Source organism: Scyliorhinus canicula, chromosome 1, assembly GCF_902713615.1.
Source record: "Scyliorhinus canicula chromosome 1, sScyCan1.1, whole genome shotgun sequence".
Lineage (NCBI taxonomy): Eukaryota > Metazoa > Chordata > Chondrichthyes > Carcharhiniformes > Scyliorhinidae > Scyliorhinus > Scyliorhinus canicula.
In genome coordinates, this window is record NC_052146.1 from 66,535,735 (window position 1) to 66,553,087 (window position 17,353).

The following is a 17,353-nucleotide window of genomic DNA, read 5'->3' on the forward strand; positions in this document are numbered from 1 at the left end:
GCATCACACTAGCACTGAAATTCATAACTACGTTACTCATTTGTGTGATGGGCAGAGCGTCTTTTTGGCTTGATGGTAGCATCCAGTTGTGGCGAATACCAATCATGTTGCTATTGCATAGTGGCAATGTGAAAGAGCTAGCCTCGCCTGTTGTTTGAGATGCCTTCCCTTTGCAGGGTAATCTAAGGCAGACTGAGCACTTTTCTGGGCAGAACGAGATGTCCTTACACCCCTGTTCATGAGTTTGTGGAATATACAGCGCATCATCCGATTGGAGTAGCCATTATCCCGCAGGATGTCCTGAAGAGTGCAAGCCAAAAATCTCTTTTCAGCAGTATTTAAGTTCTGTACTAACAAGTGACGGGATATAAACATATTAAGTGAGTTGGTAACCAGGTGGCAGATGAGGTTATTGACGTTACTGTTGAGAATGTAAAAACAGATTTTTGGGAAAAAGCATAAAACCTAATGCAAATGTTCAGAGAGACTTGGAGGTACTGGTACAAGGAACACAAATTTAGTATGCATTTGTAGCAAGCAATGAGGAAGACAGTGACATGTTGGTCTTTCTTGTAAGAGGAGTGGGGTACAAGAGTAAAGGAAAGCAAAATACTGCAGATGTTGCAAATCTGAATAAACAAAAAAATGCTGGAAATACTCAGCATGTCAGGTAATGTCTGTGGAGAGAGCAAGAGTTTTTACATTGGGGGGGGGGGGGGGAGAATGCAGGAAGAACAAAAGGGAAGGCCTGTGAAAGGGTAGACAGCAGGAGAGATAAACGTTTCACAAGCCAAACAGAGTAATAATGGGTTTGTTAAAGAAACAGGTCACATGAGGTGCGAATAGCTGTATATCCGCCATCTGATGAAGAAAGAAACAAGCCAGTGGGGTAGCACGGTAGCATTGTGGATAGCACAATTGCTTCACAGCTCCAGGGTCCCAGGTTCGATTCCGGCTTGGGTCACTGTCTGTGCGGAGTCTGCACATCCTCCCCGTGTGTGCGTGGGTTTCCTCCGGGTACTATGGTTTCCTCCCACAGTCCAAAGATGTGCAGGTTATGTGGATTGGCCATGCTAAATTGCCCTTAGTGTCCAAAATTGCCCTTAGTATTGGGTGGGGTTACTGGGTTATGGGGATAGGGTGGAGGTGTTGACCTTGGGTAGGATGCTCTTTCCAAGAGCCGGTGCAGACTCGATGGGCCGAATGGCCTCCTGCACTGTAAATTCTATGTTTAAAAAAAAGAAACCGAGAACTAGATGGAGGTAGAGGTTATGATCTAAAGTTGTTAAACTCAATACGGAGTCCAGAAAGGTGCAAAGAACTATTTGTCCTTTTAATTCTCCACTTGCTTCCACTCTGATCCTTTTGTCCTTGGCCTGCTACAGTGTTGCAGCACAAGCTTGGGGACAACACATGGTAAGTATGTGTGGCACAGCACTCTCTTCCGGTTTTGGGGAAAGGGATTGCCCAGTACCTCAGAACAAAGTTCTGGCTGGGCTGGAGTTGATCTTAATCACGATTGGCTGATCCCTCACTTGGTGCAGGAATAATTCTAAAATATTACACCTTGTACTCTGGTTTCAAAGCTACAGCAGAACCAGCTAGAACTCCATGAAGTACGGATGTCTCACCGGCAGCTTCAAGTGAAAGTGGATGAAATGAATGAAGAGATGAGTCTACACAGCGTAAGCCCAACAAGTACGTCATTACTGTCGGAAATTGAGCAGAGCATTGAAGCAGAGGAGCTGGAACAGGAGAGAGAACAGGTACTCAAATACACAGCTCGGCAATGTTAATTATATATAATATAATTCACTTGTGCTCCTTTTAATTAGGACCAGACTGAAACAGTGGTTATTAGTTGGTGTGGTGACCCGAGAAACACTCCGAAGGCTTCCAATAGTAATAAAGGGGTTTATTAACGCAAGGCAAAGGCCGATATATATACAGGTGCAGAACACAATAGGATGGGTCTAGCCTCTTTGGCTCTGGGTGCACAGTGCCCGTGCCCCTGCTCCCAGGGTCCTTCCCTAACTCACTATTAGTCGGGTTGACGCACTCCCACGTGATTGGCCCTGAGCTGGTGACGTGCTCTACCGGGCCCACCTTAAATATGCTGCGATGCCATAATTTGTAATGTTGATCTCTGCAAACAAGTACTGAGAAAATTATGTATTGATTGGCTCCAGTTCTATCCTTCACCACCTAGCTTTCTGGATTCTAACATGATGGCAAAAAAATGCTTGTCTAAAGGGGAAGGTTGGAATCTAACAGAAAACAAAAATGTAGACAGAAAATTAAAATCCACTGACCATCGTGGAAAATGGAAAGTGTAAATTATTAGAGTATGATTATCGTCCGATGGTCCCAGAATCTGAACCATATGGCCACTGGAAGAATAAAGTGAGTGTGTGGACAGGGGTAACCAATGAGAAAAGCAGAGATGACCGTGGCGTTATTGCACCCTGCAAGAAGTAAAATCAGAAGTAAATTATTTTGAGGTGGATGTCCTTCATTTAGATACTGATCAATGTTTGGATCTTCTATTAGAGTGCTTGGATGAAACTTTCAGAAACGGTGAAGTGTAAATGTCGATGGGACATGGTCAGAATTTTATAGATTTCAGAAAACAGTTGGGATAGTCCTCGGGGAAAAATAGATCATGGACTTTGATGGATTCTAAAAAATAGATCGGTTAATCAAACTTAAAGATCCCAGGAGTGGTACCAGCATTTCAAGTTTCAGAATCGCAGAATGTTACGGTGCAGAAGGAGGCCATTTAGCCCACCATGTCTGCACCGGCTCTCCAAACAAGTATCATGACTTAGTGCCATTTCCCTACCGTTTCACCATACCCCTGCACATTGTTTCTATTCAGGCAATCTGACTGACTCCTGGAATGGCAGGATTGTGTATGAGGAGAGATTGGGCCTATAGTTATTGGGATTTAGAATAATGAGAGGGGATCGAATTGAAACATGCAATATTCTGACAGGGCTGGACAGACTGGATGCAGGGATGTTGGTTCCTCCGGCTGGAGGAGGGTTGGTTTAGAACAAGGGGGTCACAGTCTCGGGATACAAAGCAGGCCATTTAGGACTGAGATGAGGAGAAACTTCTTCACTTAGAGGGTATTGAACCTGTGGAATTCCCGACCAGTAAAGGGATTCAGGGAGAGGTTCCAAAAAGTAAGTTTCAGGTGAGGGACAAAAATGGGGAACAGACTAGGTCCCAGTAAGTTAAATTGCAAGAAAGGAGCAGAGAGACAGGCTCCAACTTAAAGAAAGAACTGCAGGGAGAGGACTTTAAGCAAAGCGGGCATGAGAGAAGCCCTGATGACCTGAGAAGGTAGTCAAAGGTTGGTGACTCAGTGCTGTGGGCTTTTGGTACACTTTTGGCCAGTGGTGTTCTGCTTCGCACAGCCGAAGATCTGAAATTGTGTTTGGAAGGTGAAGAGAAAAGAAATTCAGAAGATGAGATCGGAATCCTGCGGGGTGGTCCATTGTTGAAGTTGTCTGAGTGGGAACAACGTTTGAGAGAATTTCAAGGTGAGATCTTCAGAGATGGACAATAAAAATCCTTGATGAATTTCAGTGAGATCAGTTGTCTCTCAATATGACAAATGTCTTGGTGGGTTGTTCAGAAATCCATGGAATCCATTTTGGCCATGCTGGTCATCTGTTGCGTAGTGTGCTGTGTCTGACCACAGTTTGCCTGTGAATTCACATGTACTTCATATTTTGAGTGATTATTAGAGTATAAAATAGATATTGCAAATTGTGTTATCTTTCTGAACTTGTAAAGTTTACTTTTGTTTGTTCAAAACTTGTGGAATCTTGTTGAATCTCAACCTTTATCTATAAATTATGAGGGGCTGAGATAGAGAAAATTGCTTAATTTCCCTGAGCAGTGAGGTCATTAACCAGGGATCATGGATTTAAAGTAATTGGTAGAAGGATTATAAGGGAGTTGATGTGAATTTCTTTTGGCTCAGAAGCTGGTGGGTGTCTGGAACTCGTGCCATTGGGTATCGACTTGGACAGAAAAACTTTGTATGGCTAAGGGAAAAGGGGAGAATGGAATTAATTAGATTGCTGCTTTAACCAGCTGTCACAAGCACAGTGGACTGAATGGCCTCCTGTACTGTACGATTCTATCAAACACAATGTGGATGAAAGCACTTTTAGCAGTTCTGGTAGGAGACAATTCAAACAAACCTAATATACGAAAGAATCCAAGGAATGCCCAAGAAGCAGTTAATAGGCAGGGAGATGTGGGAATGTCACTGAGCAAGTAATCCAGAGGCCCAAGCTTATCCTATGGGCTCAAATCCCACCTTGGCAGCTGGTGGAATAAAAAAATGAATAAAGCTAGTCTCCATAATAGTGAGCTTGACAACTAGAATCGATTGTTATCAAAATCCATCTGGTTCACTAATGTCTTTCCAGGAAGGAACACTCCTATCCTTACCTTGGGAATAAAGAGGAAAGAAAAGTGTAATTTTGAAATATCATTGTGCAGTGAACTATCCAAAGCAGCTCCCCTGAATAGACATTTTATTCAAATAAAGGGGCTGACGATGATCCAAAACAAAGAGGCAGGGTGCTTGACATAACATATGAAGAGAATTCTGTGGAAAAGGATGAAGGAAATGAAGTATCCAAACAAATTCTACTGGTGACGTGTTAAATTGCGGACTCCTTTAATTGTACAGTGCTAGACAGTCATTTTAGGCCAGATCCTAGGCATTGAGGAGGACTCTGGGAGCAACCTTGATGGGCTCTGAGTGGCTGATAAGATCAATCCCTGATCTGCAGACCCTGTCATGTGTGGGGTCGGCAGTGCTGGGAAAGTCTGATAGATGAGTTTTTGGGTTTGTGTGCTCTCTCCAATGCCTTGACTTTGCCTCTGCATGTTACTGACAAAGTCTTCCGACGTCTCCAGTGTCTTCCTGAATGGACCGTCTCTGTTTTGGTCAGTCATAAGCCAGGGACTCCCGTGAGTCAGCAGGGATGTTTGATCTATTCCAGAATACTTGAAGGGCATCCCGAAGTGTGTGTCTCATTCTCCTGAGTGTCTCCTGCTGTGACTGAGTTCTGAGCAGAGCAGTTGCTTGAGGAGTTTGGTGTCAGGCATACGGGCGATGTGCTCCACCCAGGGTATCTGGTTTTGAGTGAATGGCACCTTGATGCCGGGCATGATGGCTTGGGAGTGGACCCTGTTGTTGGACCACTTTTCTTGCCATTGGGTAGCATGGTGGTTAGCATAAATGCTTCACAGCTCCAGGGTCCCAGGTTCGATTCCCGGCTGGGTCACTGTCTGTGTGGAGTCTGCACGTCCTCCCCCTGTGTGCCTGGGTTTCCTCCGGGTGCTCCGGTTTCCTCCCACAGTCCAAAGATGTGCGGGTTAGGTGGATTGGCCATGCTAAATTGCCCATAGTGTGCTAATAAAAGTAAGGTTAAGGGAGGGGTTGTTGGGTTACGGGTATAGGGTGAGTAGGGTGATCATGGCTCGGCACAACATTGAGGGCCGAAGGGCCTTTTCTGTGCTGTACTGTTCTATGTTCTATGAATTTGGAAGATTTTCACAGAATCACAGAATTTACAGTGCAGAAGGAGGCCATTTGGCCCATCGAGTCTGCACCGGCCCTTGGAAAGAGCACCCTACCTCCACCCTATCCCCAAACTTCCACCCTATCCCCGTAACCCCACCTTACTTTACCTTTATTTTTTGGACACTAAGGACAATTTAGCAAAGCCAATCCACCTACCCCTGCGCATCTTTTTACTGTGGGAGGGCACCGGAGCACCCGGAGGAAAACCACACAGACACTGGGAGAACATGCAGACTCCACACAGACAGTGACCCAAGCCGGGAGTTGAACCTGGCACCCTAGCGTGTGAAGCCAATGTGCTAACTATTATGCTGTGCTTGGCTTCTGGTACTTCTCCGTTGTTTCAAGGATGCCAGCTGCAGGTTTCCCAAGCCTCTGAAGCAGTATTTGCACAACAGTATTTGGGACAGATTGGTTAAAATGTTATCTTGTCTGCTAAGTAGTGAGGATAAAGGAACATAAATCTGTTTTAAGTTTAGCGATGATAGGATATCAAGGCCAGTAATTCCAATTCTCTTCCTGCACTAAGGCACACTTTCATCTTTCTATCCAGTCAAAATATTATGCATTCCTTTGCCAAAACTGATGTTTCTCATCAGGATGTTTGACAAGTATTTATTGATCAGGTGATGAGAATCCCAAGTGAAGAAAACAAACTGCCCTAAAGTTGGAGACAATTTGCTCACCATATTTGTTAAAAGCCAAAAGTCCTGATAGAAGCAAGTGTGTTCAAAGTAAATTCGAGACAAATAGAAGAGATTAGTGAGAAATGTAAAATCTGCATTGTAACATGTGACTTTAACAAGGTAGTTACTATGGATCCAATGGTATGAAACAAAGTCAGAAATATTTTCATGCTACATTTTGTAGAAGTGGTGACCAGATTTAATTTGTCTACAATAATACTTGATAAGAGCAAAAGAAATACCATGGACAAAAATCAGGGAGAAATGGCTAGGGATCAGACTTGGGACGCCAGCAAAGTTTCTGACAATTTATCAAAGAGTTCAGAAACATGTGCGGAAGTATGAACATCATGTTCATAAATACTGCAGCTTGGACTTTGATCACCACGTGCTTCCATTCACAATTAAACATGGCATAAAATATGAGCTGATCAACCAAAAAAAGCTACAAGTTAACAACCATCCTGGCATGAACAGTTCTTGCAAAGAATTCATATAATATGTTTGGAGGATGTAGTCCCTATTGATTACTCTATGGGAGAAATCCTTAATTATTTTTTGTCCTATGTAATAGTCCTCCTGCTACAATTTGTTAATTTTGTTCTGTCTATTTGAATGCTTTGCATGTAGGGAGATGGGTATTTATCAAGGCGGAGGCCTCGAGAAACTTTGAAGAGCATTCAGGCATTATATTAGATCATCCAAAACAGAAATTAATTCAGGAGATTTAGTGCATTATGGAATGGAAAGGCCCTAGTGAGGTATTCGGTCATGATGATGAGACATACTGTTCAAACATGGCGATCAAACTGTAGAGGTTTATTCCTCGTGTTTCATTGGAATTAATTACAAAATCCCTAAATCTGAGCAGCTGATAGAAGTAAACAAGGCACTTCAAATTTTGATGTGTTTTATGATCAGTATTCTTAGGAATACATGATCCACATGACAGTGCTTACACATCCGCAGACCAATTGTCCAGAGTGGGTACTTGGGTGACATATAAAACAGTGTGGTTTAATGGATGGAGGGTTGCAACGAGTGTGGAACATGCAGTGAATGCAAGTGTAAATATTGGTTGAATGTCCAGGATGTGGCCAAAAGGCAAGGTTCCTGGACTGGTTGAATGGGGCGAAAGAGCAGAGGGTGAGAGAGCACAGGGCAAATACTGATGATGAGTCTTGAAGTAGGACGGCACATGGCGCAGTGGTTAGCGCTGCTGCCTCATGGCGCTGAGGACCCGGGTTCAATCCTGGCCCGAGTCACTGTCCGTGTGGAGTTTGCACATTCTCCCAATGTCTGCCTGGGTCTCACCCCCATAACCCAAAGATGTGCAGAGTAGGTGGATTGGCCACACTAAATTGCCCCTTAATTGGAAAAAGAATTGAATTGGGTACTCTAAATTTATTTTAATAAATGAGTCTTGAAGTGACTCTTGTGTCAGTAAATGATCACAAAAAGAGAAAGAACCTCCAAAAATGTAAGAGAGCAATTTTCCCGGACTCGTCCCAACAGATGTAAACATGGAAATAGAGCCCAAAGCTTGACTTGCCTAAATAATAGGGCAGCACGGTAACCAGTGGTTAGCACAGTTGCTTCACAGCTCCAGGATCCCAGGTTCGATTCCCAGCTGGGTCACTGTCTTGTGGAGTCTGCACGTTCTCCCCGTGTCTGTGTGGGCTTCCTCCTCGTGCTCCGGTTTCCTTCCACAGTCCAAAGACGTGCGGGTTAGGTGAATTGGCCATGATAAATTGCCCTTAGTGTCCAAAAAGGTTGGGTGGGGTTGCGGGGATAGGGTGGAGGCATGGGCTTAAATGGGGTGCTCTTTCCAAGGGCCAGTGCAGTCTCGATGGGCTGAATGGCCTCCTGAACTGTAAATTCTATGATAATGAAGTAAAGGCCACAGAACAGGCTCACAACAGAACTAGGAGTCCTCATGGCTATGGGTTTTGGGTGGCTGACAAACCTGAGTATAAACTAATAAGAGAGGCAAATAAGGGAATTAGATAGTTGGAGAGCATTTTGTGTTTATTCTGGGGTACCTAACAAGGATCCACCAGCTGTCACGAGGGTAGATTGTACTGAAAAATTCTCTCAGACAGGATTTGTAAGGCTAAAGTGACACAGTAAGTAGGGGTTATGAAGGGTGACTGGATGACACAGGCATGGTGGACTCTTCCACAGCTAGAAAAGTAATCTTGGAAAATCTTTTGGCTGCATATTATGGGAGTGTACATAAATCAATATAAGAAACGCATTTATGCAGGGCTATACTTTTCAGTGAAAGTGTTTCTGTAACCATCTAAAGAGGCAGCAGATGCAGAAGAAAAATTCAGGAAACTAAAAAAATGTCTGATCTGAATGATGCCTCCAGGCTATGGCATTTTTCAGTGAGATTTGTTTGCTGAAAATGGGTTGTGTTCAACTAAAAAACAGATCACTCAATATTGGTATCCTAAAGGAAAACTTTCAGGCATCTTCATGATGCATATTAATGATTTCCGCAGAGACTGAGAAATGTGTTATTAAGATTAGGGTAGATTTTTGTTAATAAGATTAGGGTAGATTTTAAAATTGTGTCATACTTGAGCTTCTGAATATATTGATTTAGATATTAATCGGAGTGGACCTTGAATATCTTTCAACCAACAATACTATTTAGAGAGTGTTACTCGCAATCTGTTTAATCATATTTGGTATTATGTCAAATGAGGCAGAGCAATTCCAAATTAGTTGGACTTGAGCAGTGGTTTCATACTCCGACTAGGTCAGATCGAGTTTTAATATATTGGAGTCAAGAACTACAATAAACCACCCTACAGTAAAGAATGTTTTGAGTCTTTAACGAGGCAAGAGACAGAGGGAGTTTACCCCCGACAACATCGCAGGCCACCATCTCACTCATTCTGAAACGGGATAAGAACCCGGAGGCCTGTGGGTCAGACAGGCCGATCTCCTTAATCAACGTAGACACCAAGTTACTGGCCAAGATTTTGGCGACCAGAATTGACGACTGTGTACCGGATGTAATTGTGGAGGACCAAACCGGGTTTGTAAAGGGGAGGCAGCTGTGGCCAACATAAGAAGGTTGCTCAACGTGATTATGATGCCCCCGGAGAGTAGGGAGGTAGAGATAGTCGTAGCCATGGATGCTGAAAAAGCTTTTGACTGGGTCGAGTGGGATTATCTGTGGGAGGTACTAGGACGGTTTGGGTTCGGGGTGGGGTTCATCGACTGGGTTAGGCTATTGTATCAGGGCCCGGAGGCGAGTGTAAGGACGAACAGGACAACATCGGACTATAGACTGCACCGTGGGACAAGACAGGGCTGCCCTCTCTCCCCACTGCTGTTTGCGCTGGCCATTGAGCCGCTGGCAATTGCACTGAGAGCTTCTAGGGGCTGGAAAGGGCTGGTCCAGGGGGGAGTGGAACATAGAGTCTCGTTATACACAGACGATCTGCTGTTATATATATCGGACACAATGGTAGGGATGGATGGTATTATGGCAACCCTGAGGGAATTTGGCCGGTTCTCTGGATACAAACTGAACATGGCCAAGAGCGGGTTGTTTGTAATTCAGGCAAGGGAGCAGGAAGGGGTTGCCGTTCAGGCTGGTGGGGGAGAGTGTCTGATATTTGGGGATTCAGGTGGCACGGGACTGGGGTAGGTTGCATAAGCTCAACCTGTCCCGACTGGTGGAATGAGTGAGGGAGGAGGTCCCACTTAAAGCGGCAATGTCATGCCAAATCCAGACGCTGCCTACAATTGGCAAACATGGCCACTATGCTGCTTTATGCAGGTCTGCTCAGCCTGCCAACTCTCGTCGCTCCAGCCAGCCTCGCAGGGATGTCCGTGCCATTCAACCCACGGTCACCAAACCCGATTCTGACCTGCTGCCTGATATTGGCACCGAGGACCCGAAGGCGCCTTTTCAAGTCAGTATCATTACCAAAAACAGATCCTCCCGAAGCAAAAGGTCCAGCCTCTACTGGTATACAGTATATCGTATATCATGGTGCAGACACACACACTGATGGACATACAGTAGGACCAATCAACACACATAACACCGCAGCCAGTCACCAGTTAGAGCACACTCACTATAAAGACAGAGGGCATCAATTTTCCCGCTCATTCGGGATGCAGCCTCTCAGAAGCACAGAGCTCACAGCTTGCAGCACAGATCTTAACCATGTGCTGAGCCCATAGACTGGTTAGGATAGGCATAGGCCTTTAGTTTAATCTGACAGTGTCGACCCACAGTGAAAGTATGTTCAACAGTTTCTAGCTTAATAAAATAGTGTTGTACTATTTCAAGTGTTGGTAGCCTGTATGTGTTACTGCTGAGGTAAACGCAGACTCCACGGATCCACAGTACCTAACACATGGTACCAGTAGTTGATGTTAGGACTTCTTAGACCTACCTGCAAGTGATCTGCCTTCCACCAGCATACAGCCATCCAGCAGAATGGACAGTGACCACCCGCCGCCGCCGCTCCGCATCACCGGTAACCTGGGGGCCAACTGGAAGATCTTCAAACAACGCTTCCAGCTATACCTTGAAGCCACAGACCTGGAGGCTGCTTCAGACGCCAAGAAGATTGCTCTTTTCCTCTCCACAGCCGGGGACCACGCCATCCACATCTTCAATTCTCTCACCTTTGCTGATGGTGAAAACAAATCAAAAATCAAAATGGTCCTCGTCAAGTTTGACAGTCACTGCGACATCGAGGTGAATGAAAGTTTCGAGCGCTATGTCTTCCAACAGCGTTTGCAGGGCAAGGATTAACCTTTCCACTCCTTTCTCACCCACCTCCGCATCCTTGCGCAGTCCTGTAATTACGGGTCCACCTCCGAGTCCATGATACGCGACCAGATTGTTTTCGGTGTTCAGTCGGACCCCCTACGCCAGCAGCTGCTCAAGGTAAAGCAGCTCACCCTAGTGATTGCCATCGAGACCTGCGTGCTGCATGAACACGCCACTAATCGATATTCACACATCCGAAGTGGCTGAAACGGCGCGGCAAGCTACCCACGAGGCAGAACGGGTCCAAGCAATCAAGCAACTCCAGGGCCTCAGCCTGGATGAGGGCGGCCATTTTGCAAGCTTTTCGCGGCCTCCCGCGCATGCGCGCACTGAACGAGGGGATGGCGATGTCGACGATCGCAGTGCGCAGGAACGCACCACGTACAACCGCACCGCGCATGCATGGTGGCGCAGCGAGCTACAACGTGCGGCAACTGTGGCTCCGCCCACTTAAAGCGGCAATGTCCTGCCAAATCCAGATGCTGCCTACAATTGGCAAACATGGCCAATGTGCTGCTTTATGCAGGTCTGCTCAGCCTGCCAGCCTCGCAGGGATGTCCGTGCCATTCGACCCACGGTCACCGAACCCGATTCTGACCTGCTGCCTGATATTGGCACCGAGGACCCGAACGCGCCTTTTCGAGTCAGTATCATTACCAAAAACAGGATGCTCCCGAAGCAAAAAGTCCAGCCTCTACTGGTATACAGCATCGATCCGAACGATGAGTGGTGTGCCACCCTTACGGTCAACCAGAATTCGTCGCCCACCTCAGAGAATAAATTTAAGAACTTTTCGAATTTATGGACTCTCTGAATTGTTTTGTTGCTTTGTTTGATCAATTCCCTGGTTTGTATATAATGTTGCTCTAGTTACTCTTTTGTTGTATACTGTTTATCTGCACCAGACACCTTCCCATGTAAATAGCTTAGTTTTTATGTACATAGTCTTGTAAATATGTCTTTGCACTCCACACATAGTTCGGAACATTCTCACCACACATTATTTATTGCCACAACCATATATTTTTTATAAAAGGGGGGATGTCATAATATACACCAGTATATCATGGTGCTGACACACACACTGATTGACACACAGCAAGACCAATCAACACACACAACACCGCAGCCAATCACAAGTTAGAGCACACTCACTATAAAAACAGAGAGCATCAGTTTTCCCGCTCATTCGCGATGCAGCCTCTCAGAAGCACAGAGCTCACAGCTTGCAGCACAGATCTTCACCATGTGCTGAGCGCATAGACTGGTTAGGATAGGCATAGGTCTTTAGTTTAATCTAACATAGTGTCGACCCACAGTGAAAGTATGTTCAACAGTTTCTAGCTTAATAAAATAGTGTTGTACTATTTCAAGTGTTGGTAACCTGTATGTGTTACTGCTGAGGTAAACGTAGTCTCCACGGATCCAGAGTACCCAACACATCAGTCCGGAGGTGGGATGCGCTCCCACTGTCATTGGCGGGGTGGGTGCAGACTGTTAAGATGATGATTCTCCCGCGGTTCTTGTTTGTTTTTCAGTGTCTCCCCATCTTTATCCCACGGTCCTTCTTTAAGAGGCTGATTAAAATTACTCTGGGATTTGTATGGGCAGGGAAGTCCCCGCAGGTGAAGAGGGTGATGCTTGAAAGGAGCAGAGGAGATGGGGGGCTGGCGTTGCCGAACTTCAGCAACTATTACTGGGCGGCCAACATAGCGATGATAAGGAAATGGATGGTGGGTGTGGAGTCAGTTTGGAAGCGGATGGAGGCTGCTTCGTGCAGGGGCACTAGCTTAGCAGCCCTGGTCACGGCGCCTCTGCCGCTTCCGCCGGCACGGTACTCCACTAGCCCGATAGTGGTGGCGGCTCTTCGGATCTAGGGCCAGTGGAGGAGGCAGGTAGGGGAGGTAAGAGCATCGGTGTGGACCCCAATCTGCGGCAACCACCGATTTGCCCGGGGAACATGGACGGGGGGTATCGACTGTGGAGGAGGGCGGGGATTGTGATGATGGGGGATCTGTTCCTGGAAGGAAGCTTTCCGAGCATGAGGACGCTGGAGGAGAAGTTTGGGCTGGTGAGAGGGAACGACTTTAGATACTTGCAGGTGAGGGATTTTGTGCGCAGACTGGTGCCGTCCTTCCCACGTCTCCCGCTAAAGGGGAGGCAGGACAGGGTAGTTTCTAGGGGAGAGGTGGGAGAGGGTAGAGTCTCGGACGTCTACAAGGAGCTAATGAGAGCTGAGGATATGTAGACAGAGGACCTGAAGCTTAAGTGGGAGGAGGAGCTTGGGGGGGGGGGGGGGGGGGGGGGGAAAGGGAGCTGGAGGACGGTATCTGGGCAGAAGCCCTGAGCAGAATAAACACGACCGCAAGATGCGCCAGGCTCGGCCTGATCCAGTTTAAGGTCGTGCACCGAGCCCAGATGACAGTGGGCCGGATGAGCAGATTCTTCGGGCTGGAGGACAAGTGTGCTAGATACGCCGGAGGGCCGGCCAACCATGTACATATGTTGTAAGTGCCCTAAGCTCATGGGTATTGGCAGGGATTTGCAGATGTCATGTCCCTGGTGGCAAGGGTAGAGTAGAGTAGGGGGATATTGAGGCAGGTCCGTGCGTGAACAGAGCCGTGGTTTGCACTATGTTTAATTTGTAATTTGTGTCTTGACTTTTTTTTGTACTGTACAATGTCACTTTTTCTATATGCCTAAAATACCTCAATGAAATTGTTTGTTTAAAAAAAAAAGAAAGTTTTGAGGTTAAAATAAATAAATCTGGATAAAAGTGTGCCATCGAGAAGGACAGGGGAAGCAGATACCTGGGAACACCCTGGAAGCTGCCCTGTGGATCACTCACCATTCTGACTTGGAAATAATATTCCTGTTCCTTCACTGTCGCCGAGTCAAAATCCAGGAGCTCTCTCTCTAACAGCACTGTGGATATAGCTACACCACATGGACTGCAGCAATTCAAGAAGGCAGCTTATCACCACCTTCTCGAGGGCAATTAGGGATGAGCAGTAAATGCTGGCCTATCCAGTGAAGCCCCCACCCCTTGAATGAATAAAAATGTTGCCATCCTTGGTTGAACAGGAAGCTAGTCATTTTTCATGATGCTTCACACGCTGATCTTCCAGATTGACATTCTAGCATAGTTAGCGCCATAATATTTCTGATGAGAAATGTGTCCTTTAAGTTGAGAAACTAAGAAAATAAAATGCGTTGTTAAAAATACCCTGACTGCTGAAAAACTGGTCCTTGTGAAGGCAGTGAATATGGGAAACTACTGTCTTCCCTTGTGACCTCCCCACCCACTCCGCCATCTCGGCCCTGTGCTCCTTTAAGGAGCACCCGTTCTGAAAACAAAGGAGCAGCCACTCACCTTCATGCTGAATTCTGCTCCTCCAATTAGAGCTGAGTCCTTCCTGAATTTGCTGCTTATAGGCTCTCGAGCTGTCACCAGCAAACACTGGAGACAAATGCCCTGTGATATTCAGTCAACTTGCCTGTCGGTTGAACTGAGTCCGCAAGTCAGAGGCCAGGTTGTGGCCCCCAGGCCAAGCGCTGGGCAAGCCTAGTTTAGTTGGAAGATGAAGGATGACGTCTACAGTAATCCTCAGTGAAATGCAGTTAACCTTGTTGCATGTTGGAGTGCTGGAAGTCAGCAGCCTGGTTGCAGTTTGAAACCACAGCAGAAGGGTATTGGAAACCAAGGGTGTTGTGTCATGTTTTGAGCCACTTCACAGGAGTCGCAGGGGTGTGTAACCTAGAGGCGTGAGGTCGGTAAAGAAATTGGAGGGTGGCTTAATGAAATGCAAGAACCTCCGTGGAATCATGTACCTTCCTGAATAGCTGAAAAACTGAAGGTAAACTAGAGTGAATTCCAGAGAGAGGTGTTAAAACTTTTGAATTGATCCCAGGAAAGTGAATCATCCAAAAAGATTTTGTAAGATAAGGGATTTCTTGGAGGGAATGGAGAGTAGAACTGACTTTTTATAGCTGTGGTGAATGTGATTCACACGGGATTATAATCTGTATATACATGTGCCTATATTGTAAGTGCAGTTGCACTACCTGACCACCAGGGGGAGTAGCTCTGGGAATGCTTGAGAATTGTACTGGGCTTCTCCCTTGGTTCCGCCCAGGACTCCTCCCCCTGGAGCTGCTGTATAAAGATCAGTGCCACATGGTCAGCCGGCCAGTTCACCGAAAGTTCAATGGCTAACCGGCTGGCTCTGTTGTGAGTATATTAAAACCGCTATTCTAATCCTACAAGCATGTGTCCATAGAATTGTTGGTTCCAACAATAGCATTAATCTTTGTAAGTTGTGGTATTAAGTTAGCAGTGCTTACATTGCATGTAAAAAGATAAATTTAACAAAGTTTGTTTTTGTTGAAAATGTGACATCTTGTGGCATAGTTCTGTCAGTGAAATTCTGGGTGTTTGGAATTCCTCTTTAAGCGTTAATGATACTCAACTGGATTTGTTTTTTCCCCCCAAAATTTTAGAGTATCCAATTCATTTTTCCAATTAAGGGGTAATTTAGCGTTGTCAATCCACCTACTGTGCACATCTTTGGGTTGTGGGGGTGAAACCCATGCAACAGTGATCCAGAGCTGGGATCGAACCTAGGACTTCGGTGCCATGAGGCACCAGCAGTAACCACTGCGCCACCGTGCTGCCCCTCCTTAACAGGATTCTAACAAACCCACCAGTTTGGAGAGAAGATGCAATGGTTTCTCTATCAGAATAAGTGGCTATTTATATATTTGGGGCAGCATGGTGGTTAGCATAAATGCTTCACAGCTCCAGGGTCCCAGGTTCGATTCCTGGCTGGGTCACTGTCTGTGTGGAGTCTGCACGTCCTCCCACTGTGTGCGTGGGTTTCCTCCGGGTGCTCCTGTTTCCTCCCACAGTCCAAAGATGTGCAGATTAGGTGGATTGGCCATGCTAAATTGCCCGTAGTGTCCTAAAATGTAAGGTTAAGGGGGGGTTGTTGGGTTACGGGTATAGGGTGGATACGTGGGTTTGAGTAGGGTGATCATTGCTCGGCACAACATCGAAGGGCCTGTTCTGTGCTGTACTGTTCTATGTTCTATGTTCTATATCAGACTGGAACTGTACTACTTAAATGGTGGTGATGTCAGATCTTATTGGACATAACCTTGATTTTGGATTTCATCTTTCGATTGGGTTTAATCGTTTTTAACCCTAACATCAAATTGCTAGCGACTCAATCTCCAGAGTTTGTCTCCAGTGGAAGCAATACAGGCAGGAATTGGGATAGAGAAACTGTAATTGCTGAAGCTGAGGACCCAAAGGTAGTTATTTGGAAAGTTTGGGGAGGCTACAGGAAAGAATTTCAAATAACTCTGAGGTAAAGAGGTTCTAGATGATGCCAAGCAAGGCCCTTTGTCCTGGGTTGCCATGGGACCGTCTCCAGTTGTTGCTTCAAGTGTTTGCATATCCATGTCAAGTTATCTTTTGCCATGTCCTGTGTTTAGGCTCAGATTTGATTTGATTTCTTGATGTGCTATTTGCATAATATATCTTTGGCTTGCTGTATGTTCCTCTGCAAAACTCACATCGTTGTTCTTCACTGATCACAGCTGAGAATCGATCTCTGGGAGGCTTACTGCCAAATACGCTCGTTGTGCTCCCACCTGAGAGGAAATGACATCACGGACTCTGCGCTTTCCACTGACTCCTCAATGGATGAATCTTCTGACACCTCCTCTGCCAAAGATATCCCCACAGGGAGCCTACACACGGCACTGCACGAGCTCAAACGTCTAATCCAGAACATTCTTGATGGAAATGAGTCTACGGTATGTTTTTGAACTAACTTGAGTAGAACTTCATTTTGTGTCACAATGTAAACACTGGGCAAATTCAAACTGAGAATATGCTAAAAGCATACAGATTGCATTTTCATTGAGGAAGAGTCGTATGCACTCAAAACGTTAGCCCTGCTTCTCTCTCCACAGATGCTTCCAGACCTGCTGAGTTTTCCCAGCATTTTCTGTTTTTATTTCAGGTTGCCAGAATCTGCAGTATTTTGCTTTTTATGTTATTGCATTAAAAGCCTTTTAGTTCAAAAGTCAATGTACACAACTCCCTTTAGATTAACAGGCTCCCACCAAAAACAATTATGACAGTAATGCTTAACTCTTGTAGAAAAGAGCTTTATGACCACCTGTTTAAGAATACATTGAAAGGATATTGGTCTTGCCATTTCAGTTAAAAATGCCAGA

At 45.7% G+C, this 17,353-nt stretch overlaps 1 protein-coding gene across 3 annotated transcripts in view; it reads left to right on the top strand.

Annotated features, from left to right (window-relative positions):
* Positions 1–17,353, top strand: part of bicdl1 (BICD family like cargo adaptor 1) — a 121,529-nt gene that overhangs the window by 77,389 nt on the left and 26,787 nt on the right. For all 3 annotated transcript variants that reach the window (XR_005460070.1, XM_038792121.1, XM_038792126.1), the window contains 2 exons: positions 1,587–1,766; positions 16,709–16,927. Coding sequence is in view for 2 of the 3 variants with exons in the window: in XM_038792121.1 (XP_038648049.1) it covers positions 1,587–1,766; positions 16,709–16,927 (399 nt within the window). In the remaining variant the exon portion in view is untranslated. The remainder of the gene's footprint in view (positions 1–1,586; positions 1,767–16,708; positions 16,928–17,353) is intronic.